The sequence below is a fragment of the Garra rufa genome, chromosome 10 (assembly GCF_049309525.1).
Source record: "Garra rufa chromosome 10, GarRuf1.0, whole genome shotgun sequence".
Taxonomy (NCBI): Eukaryota; Metazoa; Chordata; class Actinopteri; order Cypriniformes; family Cyprinidae; genus Garra; species Garra rufa.
In genome coordinates, this window is record NC_133370.1 from 3,015,224 (window position 1) to 3,033,398 (window position 18,175).

The 18,175-nt window shown below is 34.2% G+C and overlaps 1 protein-coding gene across 1 annotated transcript; it reads right to left on the reverse strand.

Moving 5' to 3' along the window:
• Nucleotides 1–336: 336 nt before the first annotated feature.
• Nucleotides 337–14,839, reverse strand: eef2b (eukaryotic translation elongation factor 2b). Its single transcript, XM_073848134.1, has 13 exons — nt 14,741–14,839; nt 12,636–12,850; nt 10,708–10,889; nt 9,526–9,737; nt 9,158–9,336; nt 7,766–7,871; nt 7,419–7,671; nt 7,144–7,339; nt 5,512–5,878; nt 4,335–4,688; nt 2,890–3,072; nt 2,669–2,801; nt 337–727 (listed from the first exon to the last, which is right to left on the reverse strand). Exons 1-13 carry the CDS (start codon nt 14,741–14,743, stop codon nt 534–536), a joined length of 2,577 nt encoding a protein of 858 aa, XP_073704235.1. The 5' UTR covers nt 14,744–14,839; the 3' UTR covers nt 337–533.
• Between the last annotated feature and the right edge of the window lie 3,336 nt (nt 14,840–18,175).

Sequence of the window (18,175 nt, forward strand, 5' to 3'; positions counted from 1 at the left end):
TTTATTCAATATCTTATTTCTAGACCAAGATGTTTTTAAAATTATTTTAGCCATGTTTGAGTGACACTTTAACCTCATTAACCTGATGCATTATGAAGACAGACATGTTCAATGAGCAAAAAATATAGCTCCAAAATCAATGACAAGTCAGTCATGAAAAAGTAAAGTCTAAATAGCAATAATATTGCTGCAAATAAAAATGCTGCTAATTAAAAGTAAATTCTCAGTTTATTATTATTCCCACTTTTCTAATAAAAGTGACACCAAAACACCAAGCAAAGACATTCAGAATCAATATCTGTACTGAGCCAGCAATAAAGCGCCAGACACAAGCACTCTGGTCATTTTCCATTTTTATTTATTTTGTTAGATTTACATAATCCACTTGAATATCCTGTCTGAATGTGACAGACGTGTGGTGTTTGTGCCCTGTACAGTCCAGTCCCTCTGCTGAACTCTGAGAGAAGGAAGTGAGTGCAGGAGGGAAGGAATGAGTGTAAAGCGTGGAGGTCGGGATACGGAGGAGACACTGTTTATAACTTGTCCAGGAAGTTGTCGAGTGCTGGGATTCCCTCCTTCAGGCCCTTGCGTTTGCGTGTGTCGGCCACCACCTGGAAGGGTTTGGATGCGGCGTCTTTGGGGTCTCCCTGCAGGATCTGCCAGTGATCGAACACACACTGAGGGAAGGCCTGACCGCCGGTGTTGGAGCGCAGGTCAGCTGTGAAACCTGAACACACACAACAGATATTAAAGACACTGAACACAAACATCTGTGGAGACTAGGACACTTTTAGGAATGTATAGAAGCCCGTTTCCAAATTTGTCATTTAATAAATTTTGGCATCTGACTTTCTCTTGTCGGTTTATATCATGCAATTCTGAGGAAAAAAAGTCAGAAATGTGAGTTTCTTGCAATTCTGACTCTATAACTTCCAATTGAGAGAAGAACTGATTTAAAAATAAAACATGCATGTGTATATGCATGCATTTATATAGCAACTTTACAATCCTGACTGCCCCCCCCCCCCCCCCTCACAATTATGAGTTTTACTTTACGTTTTTTCTTACTTTAATTGTGAGTGTAATCATAATTGAGGAAATTGAATTGCGTGATATAAACTTTCAAAATTGCGAATTTTAACTTGCAATTACCAAAGACTTTCTCTTGCAATTGTGCCTTTAAGTCAGAAGCCTGTTTCCGCCACAGATACAAGATTCTCACAATCCCCCCCCACAATTGAGTTTCTCGCATTTGAGACTCAGAATGATATAAACTCAGTTATCAGATAGAATTGCAAGATATAAACTCATAAATGTGCCTTCTCAAAATCGCACATTTATAACCCACAATTATGACTTTATAAAATTGAGATAACTCCAAATTCTGAGAACATAGCCCAGCCCCCTCCCTCCTCAAAATTGAACTTTATAACTTAATTGTTGCAACTCACAATTTTGACTTTCCACAATTGCAAGTTATGAAAGTTAGAATTGAGATGTAAATTGTCTTTTCCCCCTCAAAATTGGACTTTAAAGCTCAAATTGCAAATTGACCCAAATTATGAGAAAGAAAAAGAAACCCCGAAGCCCGTTTTCACCAGATTTTAAATTTTTTTTTAAATATGCATTAACTGCAACTCTTACAATTCTGACTCGGAGAATGATATAAACTCAATTGAGAGTTATAAGTCAGGATTGATATAAACTTGCAATCCTGAGAAATGGTCAGAACTGCATGACATTTGCAATTAAAAGACAACCTCGCAATTAAGAAATAGATAAAAACAGAATGAGAAAAGAAAATTGAGAGTTTATCATGCAATTGACCAAAAAAAAAAAAAAAAAACTATGACTATTTTGCAATTCTGACTTTAGAACTCGCAATTGCATGTTTCTCACAATAAATGTCAGAATTGAGAGTTTGCTACTAGTGCAAAACTTAAATTAGAAATAAGGTAATTGGCACTTTTTATTCCAGAGTCAGAAACTGATTTGAACAGTTGATTTTAACTCTGTACCTTAACTGAACCCCCCCCCATTTCAAAAATCAATCAATCATTGGTCATTATGAACCATCAGCCAGTATTCAGATTCAGTGAGTCGAGAAACACTCCAATTGATTCATATGGTTAACTGAGGTGGATTTTGTCATTTTAAAACATTAGTTTCAATGGAAGCTGCTCACGGATCATTTCTACACCCTTCGACAGCAGGAATGCCACAATAGAAAGACATGTCAGCGGTTTTATCTTTTGTATGTAGGGTTATTCAGTCCTGCTGTCTCAGCAATTTCAGATCAGACTGCAAACTCAGCCAAGAGTCATTCTCCACTTCAATGAGCAACTACTGGCTCAGTAACGACAAAAGTTGACTCTGGTTTGAATCAGGTTTAAAAGATTCATATTCAGGAACGCCTTCAATTTGATGGCACAGACACAAGACCAGAAACACAGCTTGAACTAAACTGAACCAGTAGCATCATAATTGATGCAATTTACATTAAGACTAATTTTCCTGTTCACTAAGCTGCTTTAAAACAAGTTCAGAATAATGCACCACAAAAATGGCATTTAAGAACATTTTAGGCCAAAATGAACTTAGCACATTAGGTGCTCCTGTTTGATAAAAAGGGTCATCAAGTGTGAAGACAGAAACAGTTGTTACTCACCGAAAGACTCGTTGACAGGCAAAAAGGCCTTAACGACAAACATGGGTGTTCCCATGACCTGAGACTCCTCAAAGACGTGGCCTCGCTTCCTGTTCAACACGCCGTAGATGCCGCCGACCACCTGCTCTGGGCACTGAGAGCAGAAGAGATGCGGGTGAGCAATGCTCATTTGTAAGAATGAGGATTTCCACAGCGAAGTAGACGTGAATGAGAGGTCTCACCTGAATCTCCACCAGGTAGACGGGCTCCATGAGTCTGGGCTCGGCTGTGAGCTGACAGGCGTACAGAACTCTGCGGGCCGTGGGAATGATCTGGCCACCACCGCGGTGGATGGCGTCTGTGTGGAGTGTCACATCATGGACGTCGAAACGGACTGCACGCATGTTCTCCTCACACAACACACCCTGAGAAGAGAAACCATGAACAAAACGGCTTTAGGAATTCATTTTTATTGGTTTGTATTTAATGGAAAAAAATTGTATTGTTTTCTTTTGCATTTATTATATAAAAATAAGTGTTACATAGCAAAAATTGTGCATAAATACAATGCATTTAATTTAAAATAAAATTAAAAACTGGAGATTTTAATTCTAAAAATCAGCAAAAATTGTGCATGATAAAAATACGAAATGTATAAATACTAAATTGGTTTTGTATTATTTTTGCATTGCATTTATGCAAAAAGTAAAAAGAAAAATATGGAGTAATGGTAAAACTTAAACGCATCATGCAATTAAATATTAGTGGTTTGCATTTATTGCATTGTTTGCATTACTGGTGTCATGTTAAGAAAGTGCACACGTAAAATACGATCTGCAAAAATTGTGCATAAAAATTGCATATTTTCTTAAATATATAATGCAACTTTAATGCAAACCAAAAGACAAATTAAAACGGTAAGAGAAATACTAATCAGCAAAAATTGTGCATAAAAATCCATTAAAGTATTAATACCAAATTGGTTTGTATTGTATTTTTGTATTGCATTTTATTTTTCATTAAATTAAATAAATGCATAATGCAACTAATTGTTAGTGGTTTGAATTTATTGCATTTTGTTTGTATTACTGGTGTTTCTTTTAATACTAAAATAAAAATGGTACGCAAGTAAAATACTAATTTGCAAAAATGTAATAAATGTTTTGTAAAGCATTTTTGTATCGTTTTATAAAAACTGGCAAAAACTTAGTTATTGTAATAAATTAAAATAGTAAAACTTGGACATCACTGCATTGTTTGCATTACTGGTATCACTTTAATACTCAGCAAAAATTGTGCATAAAACATTACTTAAGTGGTTTGTATTGTTTTTTGTACAACTGCATTTTATTTTTATTAAAAATAACTAAAAAAGAAATTGGCAGTTATTTTAATTAAAAAAAAAGTATTAAAATGGTAACTTGTATAATACAATTATTAATAAAACAATTGCTATTTTTTTCCTTTCATTTTTAATAAAAAGCTCATAATTAAACCTGAACATCCAGGTCTAATTGTCCTTTAATGCAATGTATATCTGAACTGGTTCATGTCCGTGAAGGTCTCAGATATCAGTGGTAAGGGTTATCCATCACTTCTTCAGAGTGGTGCACGATTTTTCCTCACAGACCATCCAGGACATCAACAAGACAGCTAGTTAACCAAAGCAGATTTCTGAACATCTCACCTCTTTGGTCGCCCACTGGAATCCAGCCACGACACTGTCCTTGATCTCGTTCAGGTACTGCACTCCCTTGGTCACGTCCACTAGTAAGTTGGGTCCGGTTCCGTCGGGTCCGAAGCACCAGATCTTACGTGCCTCTGTGACCTCCCACTCGTATTTGTCAGCAAGGTAACGGGCGCGGGTCTTGAGCTCCTGACGGGATGACACCTCACCTTTCTCGATGTCCTCGGCGAGACCGTCGGGGAACGGCCTGGCCTTCATGTACAGACGGTTGTGCTTGTTGGGGGACTTGGACAAACACAGCTGGTCGGATTCTGCGCTGACAGTCTCCCTGTAGGACACAACGGGGTCGGATTTCTGTTGGGAGAACCAGACACAAGGGTTACATCAGGAATGATTAAAATGAAACAAAAATGTCAGTTTTGAATTTTAAAGTATCTGCAACCATATTTTGTACACGGACAAAAGTTTACATTTCCAGGAATGCAAACTAATTAATGCGAATGGACAAATGGCAACTAAAATTAAGCAAACTAATTAAAACAAGTGAGCAGATAAAACTAAACCAATTAAACAAGCTCTAACACTACTTGAAAGGAGCACACAAATTATGATGAGCGAGCAAACAAACGATCAAATGGATCACAATGAGCGGAAAAATAAAAAGGGGCAGGAAACAAATTAAAGGGATAAAAGTTAAAACAAGCGAACAGAAACAAGTGACAAATGTGAAAAAAAAAAAAAAAAAATTAAAGAGCAAGCGAATAAATTAAAAAGAGTGGAGAAAAAAAAAGAAAAAAAAAAAAAAAAAAAAAAAAGCGAATACATCGAAGTTGTTCAATTTAAAATTAGCAAGAAAACGGATTAAAAATGAGCAAATGGCGAATGGATAAAATATTTGCCCAAATCTAACATTCCCTTCTATGCATTGTATATCTGAACTGGTTCATGTCCGTGAAGGTCTCAGATATCAGTGGTAAGGGTTATCCATCACTTCTTCAGAGTGGTGCACGATTTTTCCTCACAGACCATCAACAGGACAGCTAGTTAACCAAACCATATACAAAAAAAAAAAAAAAAAAAAAACACACGAGCTCTAATTAAAACTAAAACGAGGGAGCAAACAAAAAAAGTAAACAAGCAGTATTAACCTAAGGAAAGGAGTGTTAAATGCACAAACCTTGAGTGGAATGCAGGCATGGTCCTCTTCCAGATCTTTAAGGCAGATTTCCAGGTGAAGTTCTCCAGCGCCGGCGATGATGTGCTCTCCAGACTCCTCGATGATGCACTGCACCATAGGGTCGGACTTGGCCAGACGTTTGAGTCCCTCCACCAGTTTGGGCAGGTCAGCGGGGTTCTTGGCCTCCACAGCCACTCTGACAACAGGGCTGACGCTGAACTTCATCACACGCATGTTGTGGGCCTGCTCGAAAGTTGTGATGGTTCCGGTCTTGACCAAAAACTGGTCCACGCCAACCAGACCCACGATGTTACCGCATGGCACGTCTTCGATGGGCTCCACGTAACGACCCATCATCAAAATGGTCCTGGAACAACAAAGCATTCGGAGTCAGAAAAGCTAGCTTAATGAAAAATGTCAGTGCATCACTAATGTTCAGGGATTTGGTTGCATTTGCGACTGAACACTACTGCATGTGACCATAAATAAAATAAAATTAGGAGCACTGTGCAACTGACCCGATCAGCATATTTGAGTTTGCGCTGAGGGGAGCTTCAAAAGGTTTCAACAGGTTTTTGCAACGTCGAGTAATGCATCACGGACATATCTCACAAATCCTTTCATAAACAGTGTAGAATAAACAAGAGATTGATTGTGCAGTATAGAGCTTCCTTGATTTTAATGGAAAAGTGATATTGCAATGTATGAAGATTTTGTAAATGAGTTACAGTTATTAAGAGACACTTCAGGCAAAAACGCAGTTTTTTTATTTTTTATGCACCTGTCAAGTTTGAGATTTTGGGCTTTTTGGTCGTTCATAGTGTTTTTCTAGACTAGTGGAAAGAAAATAGACAAAAGACACTGAGTTTTTTTTTTTATAAAGCATGTTATCTATTTGTCAATAGATTTCAATTATAACCCATATTTTTAAAAGAACATCTCAAAATTAGTTTACATTTTTATTCCCGTCTATATCCTGAATGATTTTACACATACATGCGCGTGTATGTAACTTGCTTGATTATATACAATATTTTATTCCCCCCCAAAAAATGCGTGTTCTAATTTTCTAAATTATGGAGTGACAAACCCTGAAACCAGCCAGCGTTTAGATTTTTGTACTAAATATGCACTAATTTGCATGCTTCTCAATTTCTCATTTACATATTTAAACCTAACATTTTAGAAAACTTACCCAGTTGATGATTGCAAATATTTTTTGTATTTAAGGCGATTTTTTGTTTTTTTACCCAATTTCTGCAGTGTCTCACCTTACTTAAGTGACACTGTCTGACTATAACACTACGAACAGATTTTACCCCATTTTGTCATCCAAAAAAAAAAAAAAAAAAAAATCTAGTGAGTCAATGAGAGAGAGAGAGATATATACACAATTTGCCAAAAATGCCATTACAAAGGTAAAAAAAAAAATTGCCCTGTAAATAACTAAATTTCACCTCGTAATTTGAAGGCAAGTTTTTGAATCAGATTTTTGGATTAGAAGGCACTCTTGAAATTGACTGTGCTCCTAAATTTATTCAGTCATTTATTTATTATTATTTATTAAAGTAATTCCTAAAACAAAGTGTAAGCACAGAGCCCTGGTGTTAATAAGTCTAGAGCGCTGCAGACCTCTGAATGGGTTTCAGGTAAAGATCCTCCTTCTTCCCGGGGGTGAAGTTTGGTCCCATGATACGCACTTTCAGCCCAGTGGACACCATACCAGAGAACACACGGCCAAAAGCGTAGAAACGACCCTTATCGGTGGTCGGCACCATTTTTGAGATGTACATCATGAGGGGAGCCTTAGGGTCGCAGTTCTTAATACCTGTGCAGAAGACAAACTAAATCAGACACTTAAAAAGCAACAAACCGCAAAGTAAACCTTGGGAAAACGACTGTCATACCCATGGCAGCTTCATCATCTCCAGGTCCTTCGTACAGCAGCTCGCAGCGGTATCTCTGGGCCGTGACGGGAGAGGGCAGGTGGATGGTGATCATCTGAAGCAGAGCCTCTCCGGCGGGCAGCCAGCGACGCATTACAGCCTTCAGCAGTGGTTTGCCTTCCTTATCCTTGTCCTCTGTGTCCAGCTTGATATCCAGCTTTTCGATCAGCTTGGCGGTTTCCTCCTTCCTGAAATTCATGATGGCATCGAACACCTGGAGATGGAGAAAGAGAGATGAGATCACAAAAAAAAAAAAAAAAAAAAAAAAAGAAGATCAGCACTAGTGTTTGAGGCAAACAGGTTCATACCTTGAAGATGGGGTCCAGGATGAGCTGGGCGAAGGTGCGGGGCAGTTTCTTCCCATCAGGGCCGTTGGCAGACTTGCTGAATTTACCGGTGGCTGGGTCAAAATACCTGGAAGAGCAGCAGAGAATGAGTAACATGTAAAATACAGCTTATATTTTACATTAGCACTTATAGGTTTTGGGACACTGCAAGTATGCATTGCAAGTAGTTTTTTTTTTTTTTTTTAAACATTTAATCAGTTATCACCTGTAATCACAAATGTCCTTTTTTTCCTTTTAAGTTTAAAGGCAGATTTTTGCTCCAATGCGAATGTGACTGTCATGTTCTGACCATAACCACAACAAACCCTTCATGTTTTTGAAATCTTTGCATATCAGTAATTTTTCCTTAAATTAAAAAAATAAATTAAATAATCCTACAGGTTTTAATGAGTAATATGGTTTCAAATCCAAAGACAGGTTTGTGTTGCCTCATTACTTTTGTCTCTTAGAAACACATTTGATAGCTTGAGTAAGGATGTGTATTTATGTTCATTATCAAAATCTGTAATATTGGTAAAAATTGTAACAACCTCATTCTCATTTGATGTAAATAGTTTATTAAAAAGTCTTCCGTAGTAGAACACATTTAGATTGCGGTAAACACGAGGGACAGCTTTTAAATTATTTTGTAAATTAGTTATTGATTTAATGCAACAGTTAAACAAAAAGTTATTAAAGGGAGACACTGCAGGCAAAAACAGTCCCCCACCCATGCAGAGATTTTGGGCATTTTGTTTGTCCATAAAGTGTTTTTGCAGACTAGTGAAAAGAAAACCACTAAAAGACAGTTAAGCGTCTCTCATAGCACTTTATCTGTTTGCATCAATAGATTTCAATTAAAATCCATATTTTTAAAGGCCGTTTTCTCAAAATAAGTTCCTCCCACACTGTACCATAAAACTATATTTAAATGGAATTATTCTGACTGAGTTGTTTTTATTAACCATTGGTCTTTCATAGTAGCACACATTTCAATCATGATAATTACTTAACCACAAATATAACAAATGCAATAAAAAAAAAAAAGTAAATGTTTCTCATACTATTCTTAGAAACAAGTGCAAGTACATTTAGCATAAACGCTATAGCTTAAAATTACAAAACTATATACTGCAATTATATTCCATTACTACACCTCTTAGACACTGAATAAATGCCTATATTATAATAAAATTTGACAAATACATTGTCACTGAACTAGTTATCGTTTGAGGAAATGTATGTTGCGTGATAATTATGGTTATCAATTTAATCGCACAGCCCTAATGCACTCAAACTTTTATTATGCATTTTTCAAATCACTCAATGCACAAGACAGAGCTTATTTTATTGACTACACAGGATAAATCTCACCTGTCACCCCAGAGTTTCTTCATCATGTCCTCCACTTTCTTACAGCGTTCAGCTGGGCTCAGCTGACCTTCACCTTTAGCAGCAAACTTGGCCACATACATCTCAGCAAACTGCTTGAGAGTGAAGGCCCAGCCGTGAAGACCGGATCCAAAACCCACAGTACCAATCACTGGATCGATCTGAGAGAAAACAGACATGTTGAGCACAAATGGTTCAGACTACATCATGACTACATTTCTGGAAAAGAGGTCTCCGATAATTGTGGTTAGATGCTCATCAGCCAGTCAGAGCGGTGCATGGTTTTTCCTCACAGACCACATAGCTTCACCGCTTTATTAACTTATGTAAATGAAAGAGCGTTTTCTCACCATGATGTTGCCCATGGGTCCACTCTCGTCCTCTCCGTAGGTGGAGATGATGACGTTGACGTTCTCCACGATGCGCTGGAAGGTTCGGAAGAGCTCCTCAGGGTCCAGCTGTAGCTCCAGCAGGGCCCGGTCCATCTTGTTCATCATCAGCACGGGCTTAATGCGCTCGGCGATGGCCTGTCTCAGCACCGTCTCTGTCTGCACGCACACACCTGAACAAAAAGTCAACTATTTAATGGGAAATCCAGCAATACTCATTTTAGATCATGAAGGTAAATTTAAGAACTAAACAGACGATGACCATGTCTAAGTCCTCTAAACACAAATCAGAGCTTCTGCCAAGTTTATGCATTTAAATTTAGAGTAGTTCACTTTCAGAACAAATTTACAGATAATATACTCAACCCCTTGTCATCCAAGATGTTCATGTCTTTAAGTTGTAAAGAAATGTTTGAGGAAAACATTTCAGGACTTTTCCATATAATGGACTTCTATGGTGCCCCTGAGTTTGAACTTCAAAATGCAGTTTTAAAGGGCTCTAAATGATCCAAGGCGAGGAATAGGGGTCTTATCTAGCGAAACGATCAGTTATTTTCTAAAAACATTTACAATCTACAAACTTTTTAAATCTCTACACAAAGTAGACACAGAGCTAGACAAGATGAGCATTTGAGGTTAAAAAGTATACAAATCTTAATTTTTAGAAAATAACCAATCGTTTTGCTAGATAAGACCCTTCTTTTCTCGACTGTGATCGTTTAGAGCTATTTGAAGCTGCATTTTGGAAGTTTAAACTCGGGGGCACCATAGAAGTCCATTATATGGAGAGAAATCCTGAAATGTTTTTCTCCAAAAAAAAAAAAAAAAAAAAAAAAAAAAAAATCTTATGACTAAAGACAGAAATTAACATCTTGGATGACAAGGGGGTGAGTACATTATCTGTAATTTTTGGTTCTGAAAGTGATCTAGTCCTTTAAGACTTTTAAGACTAAACATAGAAAATAAGGAATGAATATTAGGGAGAACAAAGAAATCAAAAGGGAGCGAGTTTATTATTAAAACATGAACTGGCAGATGTGTGTTCTGGTTTTAGGCATAGATTTAAGGTATTTAACTGTGGAAGGGTGACTTCAGACCTACATAAACCCTGTGAAGGCCCCAATAAATGACAGTAAAGTTTACCAGAGACACAGTCCACCACAACCAGAGCTCCATCGGTGACACGCAGAGCAGCAGTGACCTCAGAGGAGAAATCCACGTGGCCAGGAGAGTCGATCAGGTTGATGAGGAAACCGAATCCATCCTTACACTGCTTAATGAAGGCCATGTCACTTTCGGTCAGCTCGTAGTACATGGAGATGGCACTGTGAAAGAGGCACGACAGAGGGAAATCAACAACTATCCTTTCGTGCGTTAGTGTTACAAACAACCCGCTTGGCTTTGTTTTGTTCTAGTGAGCGCATCAGATGATTGGCTGTTTGGGGCAACTATGAACTCCAAGATTGGGTTACGTTAGGGATAACTAAACTTCACCCAGCTGAAGTTTCTATGTGCAACACAAGTGCACAAGAATATACATCGTAAATAATTGTTAGAGACATATTGCTTGCACTGTCCCTCACTACATAAATCTACATTTTTAAATGGCGTTTTTATTGAATGCATTAGTTTTTACCAATTAAAGTAAACATGAAAGCTCAAATGTTTGCCCTTCTGGGTTTACCATTAAAAATTTAATTGCCTAAATGTTCATATGACTTTGCATGCATTTTTGCATTGTAATATGCGATCCTGTACCACAAAACCAGTCTAAAGCAGCACAGGTATACGTGTAGCAATAGCCAACAATACAATGTACAAATCAAAATTGTAGAGTTTTTAAAAAGTGTGCATTACTGAATGCATTTTAGATATTCTTTAAGATATTAAACATGCAAGCTCAAAGGTTAGCCCATTTGGGTTTACCATGTGATTTAGACTTTGCATCGATGACAACAGTTACAACCACCCCCCCCCCCCCCAAAAAAAAAGAAATTATATACACGACTCAATGCCATAAAACATTGAAAATGCAGTTAAATAGCCTTTGCCTTCATGCATATCACAAACACTCCCTTCTGAACACCATTTATAGCCATGGATAACATTTTTATCTTCTATATGATTGTTTGTGTAACAGACTTGCCATTTTAAAAATCTTGGCTCAAAGTTTAGTTATGCACAATTTTTACATCCATTTAAATCGCATATTTACAGGCTTGCCGTTTTAAAACTCAATGATATTACTATGCATAGTCTGTAACAATGAAATTAAATGGATGTAAATAAGCATTAACTTATTTCCTAATATTGCCAGGTTTAGTTATTTGATGTTTACATCCATTTAATTGCATTTTCACAGGCTTGCAAAACTAAAATAGCCCAATATTTTAAGGTTAATGAATGATAATGTTCAGATCCAATTAATCGCATTTTTACAGGCTTCCAATTTTAAAATTGAATATTTCCTGGTTTATTAATATTTACTTGCATTTTTTTTTACAAACTTTTGATTTTTAAAATTCCCTGATTTTTACAAGTTTAGTTACATTTGAAAAATGTCTACATTAATTTATTTCAATTTCACAGTTTTGCACTTTTTAAAAACCCTGATATTTCCAGATTTAGCCATGCATAGCTTTCACATTTAATTGTCTTGCAACTTAATTTTGCTATTTTAATAATCCCTGATAATAATAATAATAATAATAATAAGCATAAACTAAACCTGGTAACATCAGGGATTTCTAAAATTGCAGGTGTGTAAAAACGCAATTAATAGATGTAAATACCATGCATAAACTAAACCTGATATTTACAATTATTTAAATGTATTTTATTGATAGACTTGAAAATGTTTACATCTACTTGCTTCCAATTTCAAAGGTTTGCATTTTTTTAAAAACCCTGATATTTCCAGAATTAGATGCGCATAGTTTCTACATATTTAGTTGCATTTTTACAGACCTGCAAAACTTAATTTACTGATATCATGTTTTGTAAAACATTTAACTGCATTATATTTACAGAGATGAGGTTTTAATGCTCCCAGACATTCTTGGGCATCTTACGTGGATTTGATGGTGATGCAGCGCTCTTGCTCGTCTTTACGTGTGTCAGTGAAGCGGGTCTCTCCGGCGCGGGCGGAAGCGATGATTCCAGCCTTGGACACCAGAGAGTCGGTCAGCGTAGATTTCCCGTGATCCACGTGCGCAATCACAGACATGTTACGGATGTTGGACTTCTTGTCCATGATGGCACGGATCTGGTCGACTGTGAAGTTCACCTGGAGGAGACACATTTGATTTGATTCATCACCCAAACTCAACTTAGAACCATTACAAAGGACTTGCTCTGACAAACATAGAACTTATATAAATTTCTATACGTTTCTACTAGATTACACTAGTTCTTCAAACATGGCAGAGCATCTCTCTCTCTCCCTGTATATACACACACACCATTTATTCTTCATATGAACAAATGGTGACTCTTACACACACAAAAAAGTCTCATGTTCAATAGAAATGTGCCACATATAGATTTTTAAATTGATTAAATTACACTAGTTCTTCAAACATGGCAGAGCATCTCTCTGTATATACACTATTTATTCTTTATTTTAAGAAACTAAACTTACAAAAAAAAAGTCTCATGTTCAATAGAAATGTGCCACATATATAAATTAAATTTATACACCAGTTCAAACATTGCAGAGCATCTCTTGCTCATATATATATATATATATACACACACATTAAAGCACACATACATATACATACATTCTTCATATGAAGTACAAAGTGACTTACACACACAAAAAAAAATCTGTCATGTTCAATAGAAATGCGCAACATGGATTTTTAAATTTATAGATTACACTAGTTCTTCAAACATGGCAGAGCATCTCTATATATACACACACACTATTCTTTATATGTACAAATAGAGACTCTTACACAAAAAAAAAGTCTCATGTTCTATAGAAATGCACCAGATATATAGATTTTTAAATTTTTAGATTAAATTACACTAGTTCAAACACGGCAGAGCATCTCTCCATATATACACTATTCTTTATTTTAAGACCAAAAAAAAAAAAAAAAAAAAAAGTTCAATAGAAATGTGCCACATATAGATTTTTAAATTTATAGATTACACTAGTTCTTCAAACATGGCAGAGCATCTCTATATACACACAGACTATTTATTCTTCATATGAAGTACAAACAGGGACTCTTACACAAAAAATCAAATTCGTCATATTGAATAGAAATGTGCCACATATAGTTTTAAATTTAGATTAAATTACACTAACGTTAGTTATTCAAACATGGCAGAGTATGCATGCATATTTATATATACACATACTCTTCATATTAAGTACAAATAGTGACCCATACATTTAAATATCAAATGCGTCACGTTCAATCGAAATGTGCCACGTATTACACAACTTTTTTTTTTGCATTATTCTGTCTCAAAGGCCCGAATAAATTAACCTCCTTAAATATTTATCGCGCGTACCGTTTTCACGGCCTACAGGAAACCATTGAGCAAACAATAGACAGACATGTGCGTGATTTGTCCACGCTGATGAACCGCACATGCGGGAAAGACGGTAACACGTGACTGCTATGAGCCGGTCCCGAACACACCCGACCGTTAAACCAACCGGCAAAGTTACTAAACCCACACACAGTCAGTCACAAGCAGACGGAAAAAAAAAACAACAGATAGTACTGAAATTAAAGTAGTATATGGAGGTAGAAAATGGCTAACGGATAGACGTGTATTAGATTTTTCTCCACCACGCGATTCTTTTCACAATACGTGGCACGGCTAGCTATCATGCTAACAAGGCCCTGTCTGACAGGAGCCGGGAAAAAAAAGAATCTGAACGACTCAAAATTGGCCACTGAATTATACTAGCTGGGTATTTAATCATCTAGATATGATCTAGTCAAAAACAGCGACAGATAATATGTAAGGCGTTTTAAAAACGAGTCACGCCGCTAAATAACCGCTGCCATTTTGTTTTGTGGGAAGCGGCTTGCCGGCCTTTTCAAGCACGTATTTTGCCGAAAATTCAGTTAAACGCACAAATACCGTATCGGATATTACAATCTGCTTCCCAAACAACTATATCGAATCATATCACACATCTGATACGTACCATTTTGACAGATGGTTCAAGATTCACTCAGCACTGAAAGTAGAACAGAGCACGCTGCCTTCCGCTGGTGGGGACAGGCAGGGGAGAAGGAAGCGTTACGCCGCAGCGCGCTTTTATAATCGGGCGAGGCTCTCAGCTGTGCGTCATGACGCACTCGACGCTGTTTTTTTTTCTGCGGTTGGAAAATACAGCTCCACCTGGCGTTACACCTGAGTAAAAGATGAAGTACTGCATTTAGCTCAACCAAAGCTGAACAAGATTCTGGATTTTGGTTATGTACCTTGTTTGGTTGTAAAGTTTTGCAAAAATTTTTTTAATTTAAATAAATAAATAAATACTGCATTTATGGCATGACTGAAATACGGAGGAAAACCCCACAGTAATAAAAAAGGGTTAAATAAATCAATATTCACATTCATACACATATAAATGCTTAAATAGGATATTACTTCATAAATAAACAAATAAAAAAAATAAAAAAATAATCACAACCAAGTTCATATACATGCTTAAATTGGGCATTAATTTAAAAAAAACATACTGCATTTATGGCATTAACTACTAATATGCTATTTAAGCATTTAAATGTGTATGAATGTGAACTGAAATATGGAGGAAAACTCCACAGTAATCAAACAAGGATTAAATAAATCATTATTCACATTCATACACATATAAATGCTTAAATCGAATATTACTTAATAAATAAATCAACAAATAGTCACATCCAAGATCATATACATGGTTAAATTGGGCATTAATTGTAAAAAATAAATAAATAAATAAATAAATAATAATGCATGAAATGACTGAAATACGGAGGAAAACCCCACAGTAATAAAAAAGGATTAAATAAATCAATATTCACATTCATACACATATAAATGCTTAAATAGGACATTAGTTATACAAATAAATAAATAAATAGTCATGTTCATTCACATTTAAATGCTTAAATAGGACATTACATAAATAAATAAACAAATAAACAAATAATCACATCCAAGTTCATATACATGCTTAAATTGGGCATTAATCGTAAAAATAAAATAAAAATTAATAAATATTGCATTTAGGGCATTTGTGAAATACGGAGGAAAACCCCACAGTAATCAAACAAGGATTAAATAAATCAATATTCACATTCATACACATATAAATGCTTAAATAGGAGATTAGTTATATATATATATATATATATATATATATATATATATATATATATATAAATAAATATTCATGTTCATACACATTTAAATGCTTAAATAATATGATATTAGTTAAATACATAAATAAACAAATAGTCACATCAAAGCTCATATAAATGCTTAAATTGGACATTAATTGTAAAATATTTAAATAAATAACAGAATAAATAAATAATAACAAACAAACAATACCTAACTAACTAACTAAATACATAAATAAATTAGTTGTAAAATATATGAATAATAGAATAAATAAATATTTACATTCATACAACATTTAAAAGCTTAAATAGGACATTAGTTAAATTAATAAATAAACAAATAGTCACTTCCAAGCTCATATAAATTCTTAAATTGAGCATTAATTGTAAAATATTTAAATAAATAACAGAATAAATAAATAAATAAATAATATCAAACAAAAAAATAAATAAATAAATAAATTAGTTTTAAAATTATAAAATATATAAATAATAGAATAAATAAATATTCACATTCATACACATTTAAATGCTTAAACAAGACATTAGTTAAATACATAAATTAATTAATAAATATTAACATTCATACACATATAAATGGTTAAATAGGACATTAGTTGAATAAATAAGTCACATCCATGCTCATATAAATCCTTAAATTGGGCATTAATTGTAAAATAAATAAATAAATATTCACATTATTGGTTAAACAGGACATTAGTTAAATAAATAAATAAATAAAGGTCACATTCATACACTTTTAAATGCGTAAATAGAATATTTCTCATTAAACTACAAAAAAATAAATAAATGAACCTTTTTATGTTTATACCCGTTTTGTTTTTCTAAATCCTAGTGTTTTTTTAATTCATTCGTATATTAATGTTTATTTACTAATATGCATTTTTGTTTAACAGCTACATAAAACAATATCAGGAAGACTTTTTGTAGTAAAAAAAAAACAAAACTCCACAGTAATCAAACAAGGATTAAATAAATCAATATTCACATTCATACACATATAAATGCTTAAATAGGACATTAGTTATATAAATAAATAAATATTAATTTTCATACACATTTAAATGCTTAAATAAGACATTACTTAATAAATAAACAAACAAATAAACAAATAATCACATCCAAGTTCATATACATGGTTAAATTGGGCATTAATTGTAAAAATATATAAAAATAAATACTGCATTTATGGCATGACTGAAATACGGAGGAAAGACCCACAGTAATCAAACAAGGATTAAATAAATCATCATTCATATTCATACACATTTAATTGTATTTAATAAATAAATTAACCTTTTTATGTTTCTACCCGTTTTGTTTTGCAAAATCCTTGTGTTGCTTTAATTCATTCGTATATTAATGTTTCTTTACTAATATGCATTTTTGTTTAACAGCTACATAAAACGATATCAGGAAGACTTTTTGTAGTAAAAAAAAAATAACTCCACAGTAATCAAACAAGGATTAAATAAATCAATATTCACATTCATACACATTTAAATGCTTAAATATGATATTAGTTATATAAATAAACAAACAAATAAACAAATAAACAAATAATCACATCCAAGATCATATACATGCTTAAATTGGGCATTAATTGTAAAAAAATAAAATAAATAAATACTACATTTATGGCATAGGACAACCCCACAGTAATAAAAAAGCATTAAATAAATCATCATTCACATTCATACACATTTAATTGTATTTAATAAATAAATGAACCTTTTTATGTTTCTACCCGTTTTGTTTTGCAAAATCCTTGTGTTGCTTTAATTCATTCGTATATTAATGTTTATTTACTAATATGCATTTTTGTTTAACAGCTACATAAAACGATATCAGGAAGACTTTTTGTAGTAAAAAAAATAACTCCACAGTAATCAAACAAGGATTAAATAAATCAATATTCACATTCATACACATTTAAATGCTTAAATATGATATTAGTTATATAAATAAATAAACAAATAAACAAATAATCACATCCAAGATCATATACATGCTTAAATTGGGCATTAATTGTAAAAAAATAAAATAAATAAATACTACATTTATGGCATAGGACAACCCCACAGTAATAAAAAAGCATTAAATAAATCATCATTCACATTCATACACATTTAATTGTATTTAATAAATAAATGAACCTTTTTATGTTTCTACCCGTTTTGTTTTGCAAAATCCTTGTGTTGCTTTAATTCATTCGTATAGTAATG